The sequence below is a fragment of the Bipolaris maydis genome (genome assembly GCF_028858645.1).
Source record: "Bipolaris maydis strain C4 unplaced genomic scaffold PSV08scaffold_20, whole genome shotgun sequence".
NCBI lineage: Eukaryota > Fungi > Ascomycota > Dothideomycetes > Pleosporales > Pleosporaceae > Bipolaris > Bipolaris maydis.
In genome coordinates, this window is record NW_027093876.1 from 1,053 (window position 1) to 17,363 (window position 16,311).

General features: G+C 48.4%; 8 protein-coding genes across 8 annotated transcripts; 3 read left to right on the plus strand and 5 right to left on the minus strand.

Annotated features, from left to right (window-relative positions):
- Positions 1–909: 909 nt before the first annotated feature.
- On the minus strand, positions 910–2,376 carry PSV08DRAFT_233325 (uncharacterized protein). The gene is made up of 3 exons (XM_014218143.1): positions 2,137–2,376; positions 1,730–2,063; positions 910–1,661 (listed from the first exon to the last, which is right to left on the minus strand). Exons 1-3 carry the CDS (start codon positions 2,319–2,321, stop codon positions 1,068–1,070), a joined length of 1,113 nt encoding a protein of 370 aa, XP_014073618.1. The 5' UTR covers positions 2,322–2,376; the 3' UTR covers positions 910–1,067.
- Positions 2,377–2,814: 438 nt separating this feature from the next.
- PSV08DRAFT_366868 (uncharacterized protein) lies at positions 2,815–3,305 on the minus strand (the record flags this gene model as incomplete). Its single annotated transcript, XM_014218159.1, has 2 exons — positions 2,815–2,987; positions 3,044–3,305. 2 exons carry the CDS (start codon positions 3,303–3,305, stop codon positions 2,815–2,817), a joined length of 435 nt encoding a protein of 144 aa, XP_014073634.1.
- Positions 3,306–3,852: 547 nt separating this feature from the next.
- Positions 3,853–4,525, plus strand: PSV08DRAFT_357427 (uncharacterized protein; the record flags this gene model as incomplete). Its single annotated transcript, XM_014218139.1, has 2 exons — positions 3,853–4,074; positions 4,217–4,525. 2 exons carry the CDS (start codon positions 3,853–3,855, stop codon positions 4,523–4,525), a joined length of 531 nt encoding a protein of 176 aa, XP_014073614.1.
- A 388-nt stretch (positions 4,526–4,913) lies between these two features.
- PSV08DRAFT_233327 (cytochrome P450) lies at positions 4,914–6,974 on the minus strand. The gene is made up of 3 exons (XM_014218149.2): positions 6,428–6,974; positions 5,996–6,352; positions 4,914–5,905 (listed from the first exon to the last, which is right to left on the minus strand). Exons 1-3 carry the CDS (start codon positions 6,725–6,727, stop codon positions 5,081–5,083), a joined length of 1,482 nt encoding a protein of 493 aa, XP_014073624.1. The 5' UTR covers positions 6,728–6,974; the 3' UTR covers positions 4,914–5,080.
- Positions 6,826–8,346, plus strand: PSV08DRAFT_385278 (O-methyltransferase-domain-containing protein; the record flags this gene model as incomplete). The annotated part of the gene is made up of 3 exons (XM_066093443.1): positions 6,826–6,978; positions 7,099–7,728; positions 7,765–8,346. Coding segments are annotated over 3 exons (1,320 nt in total), but the record flags the coding sequence as incomplete, so codon positions are not given.
- A 240-nt stretch (positions 8,347–8,586) lies between these two features.
- Positions 8,587–9,883, minus strand: PSV08DRAFT_191840 (uncharacterized protein; the record flags this gene model as incomplete). The annotated part of the gene is made up of 2 exons (XM_014218129.1): positions 8,587–9,326; positions 9,379–9,883. 2 exons carry the CDS (start codon positions 9,881–9,883, stop codon positions 8,587–8,589), a joined length of 1,245 nt encoding a protein of 414 aa, XP_014073604.1.
- A 523-nt stretch (positions 9,884–10,406) lies between these two features.
- PSV08DRAFT_357431 (uncharacterized protein) lies at positions 10,407–11,299 on the plus strand (the record flags this gene model as incomplete). The annotated part of the gene is made up of 4 exons (XM_066092939.1): positions 10,407–10,472; positions 10,532–10,699; positions 10,758–10,913; positions 10,967–11,299. The coding sequence occupies 4 exons, from the start codon at positions 10,407–10,409 to the stop codon at positions 11,297–11,299; spliced, it is 723 nt and encodes a 240-aa protein (XP_065947906.1).
- A 505-nt stretch (positions 11,300–11,804) lies between these two features.
- PSV08DRAFT_375382 (uncharacterized protein) lies at positions 11,805–16,261 on the minus strand (the record flags this gene model as incomplete). The annotated part of the gene is made up of 5 exons (XM_014218127.1): positions 11,805–12,460; positions 12,507–15,199; positions 15,249–15,405; positions 15,534–15,726; positions 15,779–16,261. The coding sequence occupies 5 exons, from the start codon at positions 16,259–16,261 to the stop codon at positions 11,805–11,807; spliced, it is 4,182 nt and encodes a 1,393-aa protein (XP_014073602.1).
- Positions 16,262–16,311: the final 50 nt, after the last annotated feature.

Consider the following 16,311-nt stretch of genomic DNA (forward strand, 5'->3'; position numbering starts at 1 on the left):
ATACCCGTTTGCCAGTCTAGGTAGAGGTCTCTGCCTTCTACTTGTCTAGCAATAGACTTAGAGGCAACTTTATCAAAGTAGGAGAATAAAGAGTATAGAGGAAGAGAATAGAAAGTGATTGTATTGTAATTAACTCTTGATAAGATGTGTTGCTTTCTCTTGTTTTCCCTTAGTAGGTTTTTCTCTTGTTCTTCTTCTACCTAGCTACTCTACTACTATATATATTCATTATCATAGGTTCTAGTTTGGTTCAGGGTAGGTTATTAGATTGGTTCAGGGTAAGATCATTGAGTTGTTAGAACGATGGTTGATTTGGTTCAGGGTTGGTTGAATGGTGACAATTTGGTTCAGGGTAACGTTTGTTGAGTAAGGTCGGAGAACAACTGAATAGCTTATCTCCAACAGTAAAGAGCGCCGTGAGGTAGTTGTCTAGCGATATAGTAGAGTAGGTGTGCTTATAAGATAGATAATAATAGGTTTAATAATTCCTAATCTATATTAAATAGACTAATAAGTATTAATCTTGTGAAGTTAAGTAACTAGTAAGAAAGTACAATTTAAGTTAACTACAACGAGAGTAATAATGAAATCTATCTATCCTTATATCCTTATTGCTTCTAGTCTTGCTATCTATGGTATCTACTAATTGCTATGGCATCTAAAGATACCTTAGATATTCTGACATCTCTAGATGTTGTGGCATCTGCCTTCTTGGCGAGATGTCACCTCTTAGCGAGATGCCAGTCACGTGATCTTCGCCCCGTGATGATTATTCTACCTGTTGAGATCCCTAGTGGTTTCTCAACCATTCACCGTCATACCTAGGGAGAGGATCCTTCCTGCTGTTACTTGTAACATATACCTAACAAATTAGGCCTTCTAAGTTATGAATTATGTAAATTAAAGTTAACGAGTGTAGAGTAATATTAAAATACTGCTACAAAGTTTAGAATTGGAAGAAAGGTAGTATAATATCTTAGAAAAGAGTGTATATATTAATTAAGACCGCTCTAACCTACGCCCTACCTTCGACCCTTCGTGATCTTCCGAAGAGTTGCTAATAATAGCTAGAATCGAAAAAGCTCCCATATTCCTACGCCGCTGTAACTTCTATCCTGCGACCCTGAGAGTGATCCCTCTACCGAAGCGATGTAACGCGCGTAGTTGTTGAATTCAATCTGAGGAGCTCCAGTGGTAACGTTCGCCGTCAAGATATCTCCATCATCTAGCTTGTAGTATACTTCCAACCCTTGTGCTCTTCCGGTCGTGTTTGTAGGTGGGTAGGCACTGTTTGCACCCCACGGCCTAACAGAGTGTCGGCCTTCCGCACAACTCGCGAGCTGTAAGACACCGTTCTTTGACACGTATCCAGAAGTGTATTCGTGACCATCGCGCAGCATCGCATCGAACCAGACAAGCGTATAAGGCCCAACGATCGCATGGCCCCAGTACCAGTTTTGCACGATCGATGCGAACGGTACGTCACCCCAATTCTTATCGTGGTATCCGACACCATTGTATTGTATCTCTTCGCCGCGGAGAGTAAGGGAGACGACGGCATGTGCACCAGGCAAGATGTTCGCCCAACCAATGTGCGGTGTTATAAGCTCGGTTTCACCGGCAGACGAGTTCGTGCCACAGGGAAGGTGACCTGGTGCGGTCTGGATGTTCTATGTCAGTCTCGACTTCCATCTTCCAATATTCGCATCAAAGGGTCTGCTTGACTTACACTTTCAAAGGTAATGCTACCGAAGATTTCATGCTTAGCATTGTTGATCGAGATCGTATACTTTGTCCCGCCCTCGGTACCAGCGAACCGGAAACCGGTCGTCTCCCAGTCGCCGTAAATCGAATTTTCAGAAGTATTGATCACTGCGTTTGCATTCGCAGATGCATCCGATTGTATGTTGTATACAGTACCGTTCTTCATCGTGCCAGTTACCTGCACAGATAGAGTGTTCTCGGTCGTCACATTACCAAGGAAACCGGTAGGGCCGCGTTCGAAGAAGACTACTGTGATCGTCTCGTTGGCGGACGAGGTCGAAGCAACGTCAAAGTACCACCTAGAAGTCCGAGCATTAACAAGGGATCTTGCGAGGATCTTTGTGGAAGGTCTCAACAGGGGCTTCAACTGACCAGTCAAACGTGGAAGCGTTGACGCCTGGGGATATTCTTGGTCTGTCAATGTTTTCACCAGTTGACACAAACTGTGCGGATATTGGGCCATCGTGCAGCTTGTTGGGGAAGTAGGAAGTGCTGGAAGCTGCATTCGCTGAGAGGCAAAGAGTAAATGAAGCAAAGAGAAGTGACTTGGAGCGCATGATGATAGAAACTGTGTGAATAATGCAGGAAAAGCTGAAACTGCTGTAATAGGATGAGGAGGTCTTCAGGTTTCTCTGCTCATCCTTTATATGGGAGTTCTAAGTTACATACTAAAAATGAGATGTGAACTCAGTCCGAATGAAGCTAGCAATGTGCAGAGTCGTGAGGACCAACACGACAACATTGAGGCCCCCATCGCACGCGTCGCAGTGCTGAACCTCTACACAGCCACCTGACAGCGGCTTAGAGAGAGAAGTGATTCGATTAAGTATGGTGTTGCTCGATGATTGGGTGGGCAACTACTAAGCTATGGCTGTGGGCCTTAGTGTGGAAGTGGTGACCAGAGCGTTGACCGCATCCGGTAAAGTACCCGCCCAAGTGAGATTGAATCTGTCGGTTCGAACGTTCTGGAGCATCAGGTGGGAGTGCCCAAGCCTTATCAACGAAGTCATCGTTCCATGTGTCTTGAGTGACTTGGTACACCTCGCCCATTCAGTACTGACAGGCGGTGATGTAAGAGGAAGTCAAGACAAATCGCTTCAATCCTGGCTCCTCGGCAGCAGCCTCAAGGGCACCTATTGTCAGCGCTATCGAGCCCTTGACAACGACCTCGGGATCTGGCACAAAGCTGTTATCGACAGCAAAGTGCACAAAGCCAGCGCACCCTACACGTTCTTGGCTTAGCTGTTTTTTTGTATTTTCAGGAAGGTGATGAATTTACCTTTGACAGCTACATCGAAAGCCCCGTCGGCCGTTAGATCGGGGACTTGGACCATCTCGAAGCGCCCGTCAGGGCCATACTTTTTACCGAAAAAGGACTTCACATGCTCGCAACGCTCGAGATCGCGCACAACAACGCGGACCCTGTAACCCTGCTGGATTAGAGTGTTTGAGAATCGGCACCCCAGGTACCTGTTCGTGCCCGTAACGAGAATGAGCGAGCCGACCGGAATAACCGCGGCAGGTTCAAACCGTTGTGACATCGTTCACAAAAGTGCTTTAATGGAAATCTACTCAAGTGAAAGTACCGAGGTAACCTGTGCAAAGAGAAAGGCCATCGAAAATTATGATAAACGAAAAATACGCCCCTTACTCTTGCGTCCAATTGTATGTCAAAGTACAACAACACATGGTGAGAATGTGGAGTAGGCTCTGGTACCTGGAGCCTATAGGAGTTCCTGGGCGATCCCACAGAAGCTAATCACCAGTATCGGCGAGAGATCAGATCAGTATTGCGTAAGGGTCTCGGCCCAGCAAGTAAAGTCCGCTACAAGAGCGAGCGTTACGTATTCGGTCCATCTTGCGGGAAAACCACGTAGCGAGGTTAAGGCGTCGGGTTGTTCCTAGCCCGGGGAGCCCGCTCCCGCTTCCCCCGTCAGCCGCAGAATCAGCATTAAGCTGGAATCCGACGATAGTGGTACTTAGAAACAAAGGTTACCTAGGTACATACTCTGTGGATTGCTCTTCTCCCCCAGCCCCCCACCCCTGCTAGAGACTAAACCTCCCACTATCTTACCTGCATCTAGAGAAATGGAGAAAAACACCAAGACCGTGCTAATTATAGGTGCCACTAGCAATATAGGCGTCGCTGCCATCCTAGACGCCCTAGGCTCGGACCGCAACTTCCTCGCCGTTGTCCGCGACCAGCACTCGATAAAGGTGCTTGAGCATGTTCCCACAGGCTATGATCGCATTACAGTCGTCGAGTCCGACGCCGTCTCGGACCAAGGAGTGCAGAATATTGTTGCCAAGGTGCGGGCGGGATCTAACTTTTATAAGCTTTTCAAGACTACTATGTCACTTTCGTGTAGACTCTCTCTAATTATCTTGTTTAGATGCCTATTGTGCTACAGTCCCTTATCTCCTCAAGCAAAAGGATCGCCAGTGAACTTAGACAACTTGCACTGGTTCGCAAGGTGATATCGGATACCTTACTCTTCCGGCCATCTCCCAAGGCGCATTGTTTTCCATATATTACTCTGCGTACAAGGCACTGGCTGGCACGAACGTTCGTTTCAATGAGATTTACCTTGGTCGCAGGGTCCAGGTCGACTCGGTGGCGGAGCAAGCTGGCTCAACCAAGTCGTCAACTTTTGGCCGTGTTTGCACGAATATTCTAGGTAGAGCGGATATAAAGAGCTGCCGTGTTCGCGTTGAGAATGAGGCCGATGTGGACGAGCTTAAATTGGAGCGAAAGGCGTGATGATGCGATTGGGGTTATAGGAAATATCGTGTCACTTAGAAGAACGTTAGTTATATCACAAACTTTAATAATTTTCTACTACGAAACTATGCAAGGTTGTGATATATTATGTCACAATTTGAGATTCAGTGACAACACGCTTACGCGCTGTTGTATTAATTTCTTTGTAGACGACATCGCGCGCACTCCCCTAACCTGCTCATTCTTGTGTCGCGTCGCGGTGCAGCATAGTCTATTTTCAAACGTGTATGTATGTGAGGTGGCAAAGAAGAGCTAATAAGAGCCAAAAAAAATAAAGCTACATACAAAAGCAATAATATAGTCGAGGATAAAACGGAATACACTGTACAGACTTAACTGTATGCTCAACGAAAGACACTACCATTCACGTGAGAAGATTTTGGATTTCTGGATTTTCTATAGTAACAAAAGACTAGTCTTCTTACCGGCACGCCCTAGCCAAGTCAAAAAAAGGGTTGTAGGTGTTTTCGTCAAAAGCTCATAAGTATCGTCCATCAAGATGTTCTATATCCGTTCATACAGAAGCCTCAAACATTACATCTTCTGCGCTTCTCTTCCTTCACGTAGAACCATCTCCAGACGATGCTCATTTTGCGGGACAAAACGCACTTTAAAAGGCTTTGCATGTCGCAAAGGATAGGGCTCGAAGGCATCATCAGACACGTCGATGGTAGCTTTACCCTTCTCACCATTGAGAGGTGGCTGTATGTCGAATGCCCATAGCATGTTGGCCAACATCAAAGCGAGATTGCTTTCTACCAGCCGTGTTCCCGGGCATACCCTTCGTCCAACGCCAAATGTGAAGTGATTGCGCGCCTGCGGGTCGGACATCGCCGCGTAATCGCCAGCAAATTTTGTATTGTTGATATGGTCCTCTGGCCGAAAAGCCATCGGATCGGGGTACTTTTTGGGTTCGTAATGCAAGGCTACAGTGTTGCAGATGACCGCAGTACCTTTGGTGATGACCATATCCTTGTAAACCACATCGGCATCTGTGAAATGGCGAATGGCCCAGGGCGGCATGGGACAAATCCGCAGTACCTCCTTGATGCAAGCCCATACATATGGTAGTTGTGGTATGTCGGCCATAGCGGGCTTACGGGAATCTCCAATCACTCGATTGATCTCAGCCGCAGCGGTTTCTTGGACCTCGGGGAAAGCAGCGAGATATAAAATGAGGTTGTGGAATGTAGCGGTCGATGTGGCGGAGCCGGCGTCTACGAGTCCACCAGCAATCCAAGCTAGGTCTTCTTCTTTGAGGCCCTGCTGTCTGAAATCAGATTCAATCATCTGCTTAGCGTAACATGATGGCGCTGATAAGCTTGTGAATTGCTCCTTGAGACGATTCCACATCCGCATCTTTACCCAGAGAATCCATTCCGAGTCCTTCACTGCTTGTCAATATAAAGGCTGCGCCCAAGTCGGCGGTTCTGCAAGTGGCGGAATGACATCTTCGATATAGGATCCCGGCTGCTGAATCTTGGAGAGAAGCTTTGCGCTTTGTTCGGTATATTTGAGGTCTTCGTCGTTGACGCTTTCTGTCGACCGTCCATAGACGGCGCGCATCAACGTCGAGAACAACATACGGTTGATGTCTTTATAAAATGCGGAATCATCGGTGTTCTTTGTAGCGAGATCATTCAGGAGTCGTGCAATCTCAACAGTCTGGTATGGGATAAAGCTGTTAACTGCTTTGGCGGTTAAGATCTGGTGGCAGAGCTGTTGGTAGGCTCGCCACTTCGGACCGTACGACATCGTCGGCACACGCATCCCACCAACTACCACATCCGACATGGGCATCTGCAGCTTCGATCAGGTAGAGACAGACTGCAAGCATTATGTCAGTACTTTGAAGTATCTCAAAAGAAGGACAAGACAGACCTGTTTGTCGAACACGATCTTAACAGCCTCTGGCGAGTTCAAAACAACCCAATGGTGCCAGCCAACTTGGACGCGATAAATGTCGCCATACTCGCCAGCCCACTTGCGGAACTTAGTTAACGTATATGGTGGGAGTGAAATACCTAATCCCACGAAATAATTCAGAAGAGGGCCAGGGATCTTGGGAAGGCGTCTATCCGTTTGTAGCAGTGGAAAACATGATATGAATAAGCCCAGAACGCCAACTGTCAGTACAGCAACCGTCAACCATGAGAGCTGGAGAACTTGCGATGCCAACATGGGTGTCGATAGGATTGAAGACGCAGACTCAGATTAACAATCAGCTGCACATCAGTCAGGGAGTATCAAACACCCACATATGTTACAATTTATGCTCTACGGTACTCGCAGATAGAGTTGTAGCTTTCGCACCGAGACTGAAGATTGTTTCCCGCTCTTGCTCTGGAACTCGCGTTCGCGTTCGGCGGTCACATCGGTATTCGCAATTTGCTTTCGGCGAACTGAGCGGCGAATCGCAATTCCGCATCATCGTGGTGCTTTACCTAGGGTGTGAACTCTGGAGATCGCTTTTTAATCGCCTGGAAAAAGGTGGATATGTTACCTGAGATCATTGCTCTTCCTGTAATTTTGGTATCCTGCACAAACAACAGTTGTGCACAGTGACAGTCATCAAAAAACCCGATTCAAAGCTATTGATTCAAGAGGCAAGCAGTTTTATCACGCAGAATCTGATTCGCCAACAACAAAATTACTGCCTCCAGTTCCTCTGCCACTTTGGTATCCTAGATCTCATTCCATTACCGCCACAACGCATCTCGTATGCAGATGTGGCGGCTAAAGCGAACGTGCCGGTTACGAGATTGAAGGCCGTTGCGAGAATGGCCATGACAGCCGGATTTCTCCGTGAGACGGTCGATGGCAATCTATCGCATTCCCCACTCTCTGGAATCTTCGTTCAAAACGAACATCTACGGATCCACTTGCACCACATGGTTGAGCAGACAATCCCCTTGATGGCTGCGTTCACCCAAGCGATAGAGATGTGGGGTGAGACCAAGGTACCGAATCAGACGGCGTACAACATCTCTGCAAAAACAGATCTGCCCTTCTTTGAGTACCTCAATTCGGATCCGGATATCGGCAGCGAGTTCGATTCCTATATGAAAAGTCAGGCAGTTGTGAACTCGGGTGCCAAAGTAGAACATCTATTGCGTGCTTTTGATTGGGCATCTTTGAGAGAAGGAGCTACGGTCGTCGATCTGAGTATTCCCACCCACTGGGTAAGAACGAAATTTGATGCTGATGCTTCTGAATAGGTTGGTGGAGGCAGCGGTGCGACGGCGGCTGCACTGGCTACGGCCCATCCCAAGCTCCGTGTCGTCATTCAAGACTTGCCAACTCCTATCCGTAACACAAGTGCTTTTGTTGGAACGCTCCCGAATGACGTTTCAGGACGGATAGAGCTCCAGGAACACGACATGTTCAAGGGGCAACCAATTAAGAATGCGGAAGTATACCTTTTGAGAACCATTATTCACGATTGGCCGGATGAGGAAGCGGTATCCATTCTGCGCCGCGTTGTTGCCGCAATGGGACCACAGAGTCACCTTGTCACCATGGATATGGTGCTCCCGATTCCAGGAACCGAATCTCCAGACTCTGAGGCTGCATTGAGGCAGAAGGATTTGGCAATGATACAGACATTCAATACTAAGGAGCGCGAGATGGAGCAGTGGCTTGAACTTATCAGAGCTGTGGACCCTCGGATACATGTGTGGAAAGTCCGACGACCAGAAGGTGCCCAGCACTCAGTTCTTGATGTAACATTTCGGGAAAATGTACCTACTAGCTAGAATCTCACTTTATAAAGATTTGATGATATTTGCAAGAAATTTGAGATTTTCATGTGAGAAAGAAATGTGGTGTGAGGGGCTGGAAACCTGAGAGGATGAGGAAGCGTGGGGGCGAGCTGGGGATCGCCACGCTTAGCCTATTCGAGGTGGCTGAACGACATCTTCCAAAACTAAGTCGTCCCACTGATACCTTTCTGATACGGTCCACTCCTCAGCTGGAAAGCGTCAATTCAACAGCACGTACCCTTCATAGCAATATAACGTCTCATTGCAAATGGTGATTTGTTACACTGTCTCACTCGAGCTATTTCCGCTCTTTGTTGCCATCTCCACTATCTTCTTCCAACTACCCATTGGCTGATGAAATTGCGAAAACCGCTGTAGGAAGCGATTTACAGCTCCTTGTCCTCTTTGATATGCTACATCATAGAAGCTTTGGGTGATGTCAGTGACATTGATATCAGAGAAGCCAGCTTTCTTCTCAGCTATCGTTGCAACGAGCTCCACTGCGTCAAGAATAGCATGATTACCACCCTCGCCGCCAAAGATTGGCATAGCATGAACAGCATCACCGATGAACACGGCCCCCAATTTGGCGGCCTTGTCTAGCTCTTTTCTCTGCACTTGAAGTGCCCAGATGCGCCAATTGTAGACATTGCTTTTCTTTATGTCATCGGCATTGACCAATATCGAGAAAGGTGGGACAAGGTCTTTGCTCCGGATTTCTTTCAAAAGATTTTGAGGCACCTTCAGCATCTCACCGCGATCTGGCATCCACAATGGGTCGCTTTCACCATTTTGACTGCGCGAGTATGTCCAATCCAGATCGATCGACCCTTCTTTGGTGGCGTTCGCAACCGTCACGAACGTATTGAAATTATCGCCAACTCCTGCGCCGATCGTGGACTCGCCGATGTGAGTGCTCCAAAGTTCATGCCATTCTGCCACTTTCATTCGCCTTTTTCCGTGGAAAAGAATCACTGGTGGCGATTGAACTTGAACTTTTGGGAGCAGAGACTGACGAACTAAAGCCGGGATTAATTCTATACATGGCCGACATGAGAGGCATTTACTTACCACCAGAATTTACTCCATCTGCAGCTATCAACATGGAGCCTTCAATCTCTTCGTCATTCTCGAAGATGGCTTTGACATTGCCCGGCCCCCCTTCAATCGCTTTCAGTTTGTAACCATATCGTATATCCACTCCTCTGCCCAACCAGTCTCTCAGAACACTCCTGTTAGCCCGGAACAGAGAGACTCTGTTGCTTTTCTGAGACTTTTGAGGATTGAAAAGAGTTTCGCCAGTCCCGTTGTTGCGGAACGTCAAGTCTACCCAGCCAGTACCTCCGAGTTCTCTATCAACAGCCACGCCCTTTTGGAAATCACTGACCAAAACACCTCCGATTCCATCGAGTAGGGGTTCGAAAGCCCAATCGCGGACAGTAATGGCGTAGCCCTGGCTCTTCTCCTGAGTAGACTGCTCGAAAACGACGCACGGCATTCCACGTTGCTTAAGAAGACGCGCAGCAGAGAGGCCAGATATGCCGGCTTCGACAATAACGATCGGTTTCTCACTCATGATATGCTATTTAAGCTTCAGGTATTCTCGTGGGATAATGGAGTCAATGCGACCTAAGATGAGATTGTTTGTGTGCAACGAAAGATTCAAGAAGAGCCACAGTAGTATCTGTCATAACGACCTTTCTCACGGACGACTGACCAGTCGTCTAACTCTTGCCCGAGCAACATACAGAGTACGTTGGAGATTAACGTTACGAAGATGCTTTGAACGGCGTACGGGAGAACGATCAGGCCGAGTTCAATGGCGCTCGGCATAACCACCATGAACGCCGAGCGCATTGCCATCTCCGTCGCGTCGGGCATCACAACAGCCACTCATTCAGTTTCAAGACATTTCAGAGAAGATCGGGTAGAATGGCATTGAAGCTTCGGCGAGCGAAAATGGCGGAGTTATGCCGTCACCAAAATGGAAAGAAGACAGTGACTACCGGTGTGCATGTTGCACCATACTGTCATCTAGTAGATACTTTAGATCGAGGCCCAGGAACTCTGAAAGCAGCACAAATCGTACTTGCTACAATATGGATCCATCCAAGATAATTGATCGAGCAAATCTGAAGACTATTAAAATTTACGGACATGTTGCTGTAAGTACCTCATAGTCTACAATCTCATCCGAAATGAACGAAAAGTCTCACGGACGCAGGGACCGCAACCATGGAAGGTCGTCATTCTTCTGAAGCAGCTTGGAATAGCTTACGACATTGAGTTTCTCACCGCAGACGAGATGAAGGTTCCACCATACATCGACATCTGCCCAAACGGCAGAACTCCAACAATATTCGACTCGAACACAGGCACCACGTTGTGGGAGGTAAGTAGAGACCAGTTAACAAGAAGATATAGGCATGACTGACCACTGATTCACACAGTCTGGAATCATCATCGAATACATCGAAGACCTCTACGACCACGATGCGAAGCTCAAATACACCACCTTTCCCGAAAAGTACCACCAGAAGAACTGGAAAGACTACCAAATCGCAGGCCACGACCTTTTCCTCGGCCAAAAGGCATACTTCACAATGGTCAACTCCTCCAGCCTTCCGGTCGTCGTAACCCCAAACTAAACGTGACTCAGTTTCACACCGACCAAGACCTCTCTTCTGTCCATGAGCACTACGGCAACATGACGCGCTGGGTCCTCGGAGTGATAGAAAGACAGTTGAGCAAGACGGGAAAGCCGTACCTAGTGGGAGACAAGTGCACCTACGCCGACCTCATGTATATACCCTTCCACTTAGTCTTGGCCGACAAGTTCATGCGCAACATCAATGAGAACTTCGAGAAGGAGTGGAAAGAAAAGTTCCCTCGCTGCTACAAATGGAATGCGCGCTTGATACAGCGCGATAGCGTCAAGGAGGCTTTGGTGGAGAAGTATCGTGCTATGGACAATGCCGGGTGGCCCCAGTAGACTCCACAGTTGAATGAATGCAGAACCTTTCTGTTTTGATTTTCTGCTGCTAAGCAATAAATGACTACTAGTGACTTTGACAGCGATGCGTAGCCCTGAAGTGCAGGGAGAGAGGTCGAGAAGAAGGCTTTGTAGCTGTGTTCGTCGGTTGAAAACTTTCCTACCAGAAGCGAAGAAAGGCACCACGAACCTGCTCAGAAGCGCGAAGAAAGACAGTTCCGAGCTGGATGCTCTTCATATGCAACATTAATGAATCGTCCGTGGTATCACATGACTTTGGTAGGCGGAAAGTGACCACACATGTAGAGTCGCGCAAAAGACTAAGCAAACAATAGAAGATGTGCAAAAACATCATAATTCATCAATGGGTTGGTTCAACAGTGAGAGAATAGACTTCGTAAAAAAAAACCTTGAATACATAATACATACTCGCCAGAAATGTGCAAAAACTCCCAGACATCTTTGCATGAACGATACCCGCATCTGTAGTACAAAATTGATCTGTTCATTGATTTTCTTCCAGCCACTCCTTGAACACACCAACAGTCTCACACTCAATGAATAACGAGCTCTTGATTTCCATCTTAAGAATGTTCTTGAACTTCTCCACTAAGACAAGCGACATGAGAGAGTCGACACCAATCTGCATAAATGTCGTGTCATCTTTCAATTCCGAGGCGTCGACACCCGTCTCTTTGAGGATCAGATCGATCGCGCCTGCAATGAGAGAGTTTTCCTCATTTGCTGGCTCCGCCTTCTCTGCTGTTACGGACACAGGAGCCGGATGAACAATTGTCGGGGTTGTCCTCTTGGCTACGGGCCCGGCGGCAGCTGGAACGATCGTCTTCACCTTGCTGCTGGTGCTGCTAGCATGGGCTGTGCCATGGATCTCACTAGGCGAGAAGAAACGGTCCATCAAGATCCGGTTGATCTGCCGGAACTTCATCTGACCAATCATACCGATGATGGTATCACCCTGGAGAATATACACGTCTCCGGTCCAGAACTTCGGATCTTCTTCGCTCGACACCATCTGCACATAGCTGCGACAGCTCGCACCTGGGTGGGGTGGGCGAGCAAGACGGAATGTCTCCCATCCAGGAGTGACGTAAAAGAAGTCATCCGTGTTCGAAGCATCAGAGCCATTCAGGATGAAGCCTCCTAGGTGGCAGACTTTCAATCCAATGTGGTGGAGTATGCCACACACCAAGCTCATCAGGATTTAGAGTGACGTCTGCAAAAGCTTCGTAGTCTTTCAGAACAACCGAGCGCATGCCCCGGTAGTGGTCGGCATAAGTGACAACATTTTTGAAAAGTGTGTATGCCATGTTCCGGTTGATCTTACTTGCGAGTCCTTCTATAGCCAATTGGTCCAAAGCCTGGATGCGCTGTCTGACTAGATGCTCGAGGCGCTTCCAGTTTTTACTCCAGGTAGCCGCTTCTTCAAACTGGATCTTGCAAGAGCCATAGTATTTAGCGTCCCGAATGCCATCCTGGGACACGTTGTATAGGAAGATGGTCACACTCCTGGCATGTATGTCGAGGGTTGCCTCAAGTTGGATTAATTGCGGGCCATCCTTGCGGGACCTAGCGACCTGTGTGTAGAGGATCTCCATGTCGCGCACGTTCATATGGAAGTCCTTTTCCTTCGGGTAGCCGAGGCCATGCAGGTATCTACCCACTGTAAAGGCCATGTCGGCCCAGATAGAGGATGATGCAACACCGTGATTGTTCATCCGATGGCCCTCCACAGCTTCGAGGAATGCGTGATCTAGCAGATCCGATAGAGTCACGAGGCTAACAGTTGACTCGCCTACCGTCTCGGAAACAATGCTGTGGATTGTAGAGGTCTTTAACTTGGATCCCATGCCGCTGATGCCTGACAAAGCCTTGTTTTGCCTTGCCTTGTCAAGGTTCTCCTTAATGTGAGCTTTATCAAGAGTCCAAGTTCCGAGGTAGGGGATCCAATAGGTTTTGTCGTTCCAGCGGTAGGTAGGCAAGTGGAACACTTGGTGAGCGCGTTCGTGTTCACGGAAGTATTTGTTCCAGACGGGCGTCACTCCAGCGCGATGCAGGGTAACCAGTGATGAGACGAGCGTGGAAAAGTTATCCTCATCGCGCTTAACTGATGGAACGACAATGTTCGGCGTCAGTATGTTGCGAACCATGCCTCCAGCAATCATGTGGGGACCAATGTCAATCCAGACAGTATCCGCATCAGCAATACCGAGTTCTTGGGCAGCATCTAAGGCGCCCACAACTTCAACCTGCTCCCTGGTTGCGCGACGCAGATATTCGTGGTTGAGCGTCTTACCGTCGAAAATACATTCGGCGAGGAGAGGGGAGACAACCGGGATCTGGGGAGCTTTGAAGGTGACGTTCTCCGCTAGTTGAGCAAATGACTCCAAGATTGGGTCCATTTGAACAGAATGGAAAGCATATGGCACATTGAGCGCTGTAGATTTCAAGCCTGCGGTCGCTAGGATACTAGCGAGGTCTTGAATCTGGGTTTTCGCTCCACTGATGACAAGGTCGCTTTCGCCGTTGATGCAAGCGAGCTCGTAGTCCTGTTCGCGGCCTGCCAGTAGCTCTTCCAGTCGATCGATACTGCATCTAACGGCCAACATAGTGTCAGTGCCAACTTGGCAATGCTTAGCCATAAGCTTTGCCCGTGCAGTCGTGAGATAAAGAGCATCAAGCTCAGAAATTACACCAGCTACCGCTAGTGCTGCAAACTCTCCCGAGCTGTGTCCCATGACCATAGATGGCTTGATTCCGAGTGTAGCCCAGTAGTGAGCAAGAGCAAGCTCAACGAGAACTATAGCCAACTGTGATGCCACGGGGTCGACTGTATCACTGTAGCCAGCAGCGCCATCAATGATGGGTATGGCTGAGTCAAAACCTAGATTGAATGACTGTGACAAACGATCGAGGCGCTGGACATCTTCACGAAAGCTGGAACAGTGTGAGTAGAGCTGTGAACACATACCGACATAGAACGCCCCTTGACCCGTAAAAGTGAAAGCAACAGTCGGTGCCTTCAACGGTACTGTTGAGACCCATTGCTGTTGTTCCATCTTTTCAATCTCAATAGATAAGAATTTATTCGCTTGAGAGATATCCTTGACAGACGTAGCTAGGCGGAATGGGTGATGAATACGACGTGCAGTGAGAGTGTAGGAGAGATCACCCAACTGAGCATCCTCGTGGTCGTTGATATACTGCAATAAGGTTTCAGTGTTCATCTTCAGCGAGTTCTTGCTCCGAGCGGAAATAGTCAACGGGAAACTAGGACGAGGATCCGTGATGACGGGTGATGGTACAGGGCCATCACTCAACAGAACTGTCGTGTTTCCTCCGTGCGCGCCAAAGCTGTTCACGATAGCAAGGCGCGATCCAGTCTTCGGTCTGGGCCACTCGACGTATTCCCAGTTTAGACCAATGGTACGCTCCTCCAAGTCCGGCGGAAGTGTAGGGTTTAGCTTCTTGACGCCAATCTGGGGTGGGATGGCGGACTTCTGGTACATAAGCAGCACTTTGATAAACGAAGCGATACCAGCAGCCACCCCTCCATGCCCAATGTTGGACTTCACAGCACCCAGTCTCAGTCGATACTTCTTCTTACGTCGCGGAGCTACAGGAGCAAAGATGTGTGAGACGGACTTGGCTTCTTCACGATCTCCTGCTTGAGTGCCCGTTCCGTGAAGCTCGACATAGCTCACGTCTAGCGGCGAGAACCCTGCCTGAGACATCACCCTCTGGTAATTCTGAGCCTGCTTTGGGGCATGTGGGTGGGTTATTGAAATCGCATCAGCGGAATGATTCGTGTTGGCCGCCAGGATTGTCGCGAGAATTTTGTCGTTGTCGGCCAAGGCGTCATCGAGACGTTTAATGACTACGCTACCAACGCCATCAGCGCGACAGTAGCCATCAGCAGCTCGTCCCAAACTTTGCATTGTCCCGCAAGAGACAAAAAGTGACCCTTTCCGAGCTGACAGAATTGTCTGGGTCGGTGATAACATTCAAGCCTCCGGCAATAGCAATGTCTACATCTCCAGCCCACAAAGCTGAGCATGCTGCATTTACAGCGGCAAGGCCACTGGAGTCTGAGCAATTTGGTTAGCACAGAAAAAACTAATGCTCAAGAAAGACCAACAGGCAGTGTCCATGTTAAAGCTAGGTCCATTAAACTTAAAGAAGTAGTTGATCCGTCCGTTCGCGAAGCCTCGCTCACCACTAGGGACAGCGTACGTCCCAATGTTTTGGCTGGCATTGAGTTCACGCCAGTCATCGCTCGCTTGGCCATGGTAAGTTCCGACCCTGGGGGAGGAAGTGGAGCGCGTCCGGTTAGGAGAGTATCCAGACATCTCAAGGGCTTCGTAGACAGTGACGAGGGCAAGGCGATGCATAGGATCCATCTGTTCTGCCTGTAAAGAGCGTCAGCTACGAGTTACCTGATGTGTCATTTGATCATCCTACCTCCTTGGGCGAGATGTTGAAGAATCCAGCATCAAACAAGCCCGGACTATCAATATGGTTCATGTACGATGTCTGTGTGGTATTCTGGATTTGACCAGTCGGGTCAAAGTGGGTGCTCAATTCGAATCGATCAGGAGGAATCATCGTGTGTACATCGCGCTTATCAACCATGAGCTTCCAAAAGAGCTCTAGATCGTTGGCTCCACCGGGAAGGCGACACGACATGCCAACAACTGCCAGCTTGGATCCTTTGGGAGACATCGGGGTCTCAGCTTCACTCTCGTCACGTTTGGTCCACTTGATAAGATCTCGTTGAGTGAAAGTGATGCGACCGTCGCATTTATTTTCCACATTTTTCATCATCGTCCTCAGGATCACAGAATTTCTGAACGCGAAAAGACTCTGCTGCTGTTGACTTACCGATGGTAGATCGAGAGTTTCCACGATGTCGTCAACGACATTATCGATGTGAATCTTGTTCATGAGGAGCTCCGTAAGGACCTGGTCTAGCAAGCTGCGGAAGTCCTTCGCCG

What these genes read in the sequence shown, in the direction of transcription:
- PSV08DRAFT_233325 (XM_014218143.1), bottom strand. Translation starts at nt 2,321, where the DNA reads ATGCGCTCCAAGTCACTTCTCTTTGCTTCATTTACTCTTTGCCTCTCA. An exon ending in AACGCTTCCACGTTTGACTG is followed by an intron (nt 2,064 to 2,136) that starts GTCAGTTGAAGC and finishes TCGGACTTCTAG; the next exon opens with GTGGTACTTTGACGTTGCTT. An exon ending in GTAGCATTACCTTTGAAAGT is followed by an intron (nt 1,662 to 1,729) that starts GTAAGTCAAGCA and finishes TAGAACATCCAG; the next exon opens with ACCGCACCAGGTCACCTTCC.
- PSV08DRAFT_233327 (XM_014218149.2), bottom strand. Translation starts at nt 6,727, where the DNA reads ATGTTGGCATCGCAAGTTCTCCAGCTCTCATGGTTGACGGTTGCTGTA. An exon ending in AGATCGTGTTCGACAAACAG is followed by an intron (nt 6,353 to 6,427) that starts GTCTGTCTTGTC and finishes ACCTGATCGAAG; the next exon opens with CTGCAGATGCCCATGTCGGA. An exon ending in CGGGATCCTATATCGAAGAT is followed by an intron (nt 5,906 to 5,995) that starts GTCATTCCGCCA and finishes CTCTGGGTAAAG; the next exon opens with ATGCGGATGTGGAATCGTCT.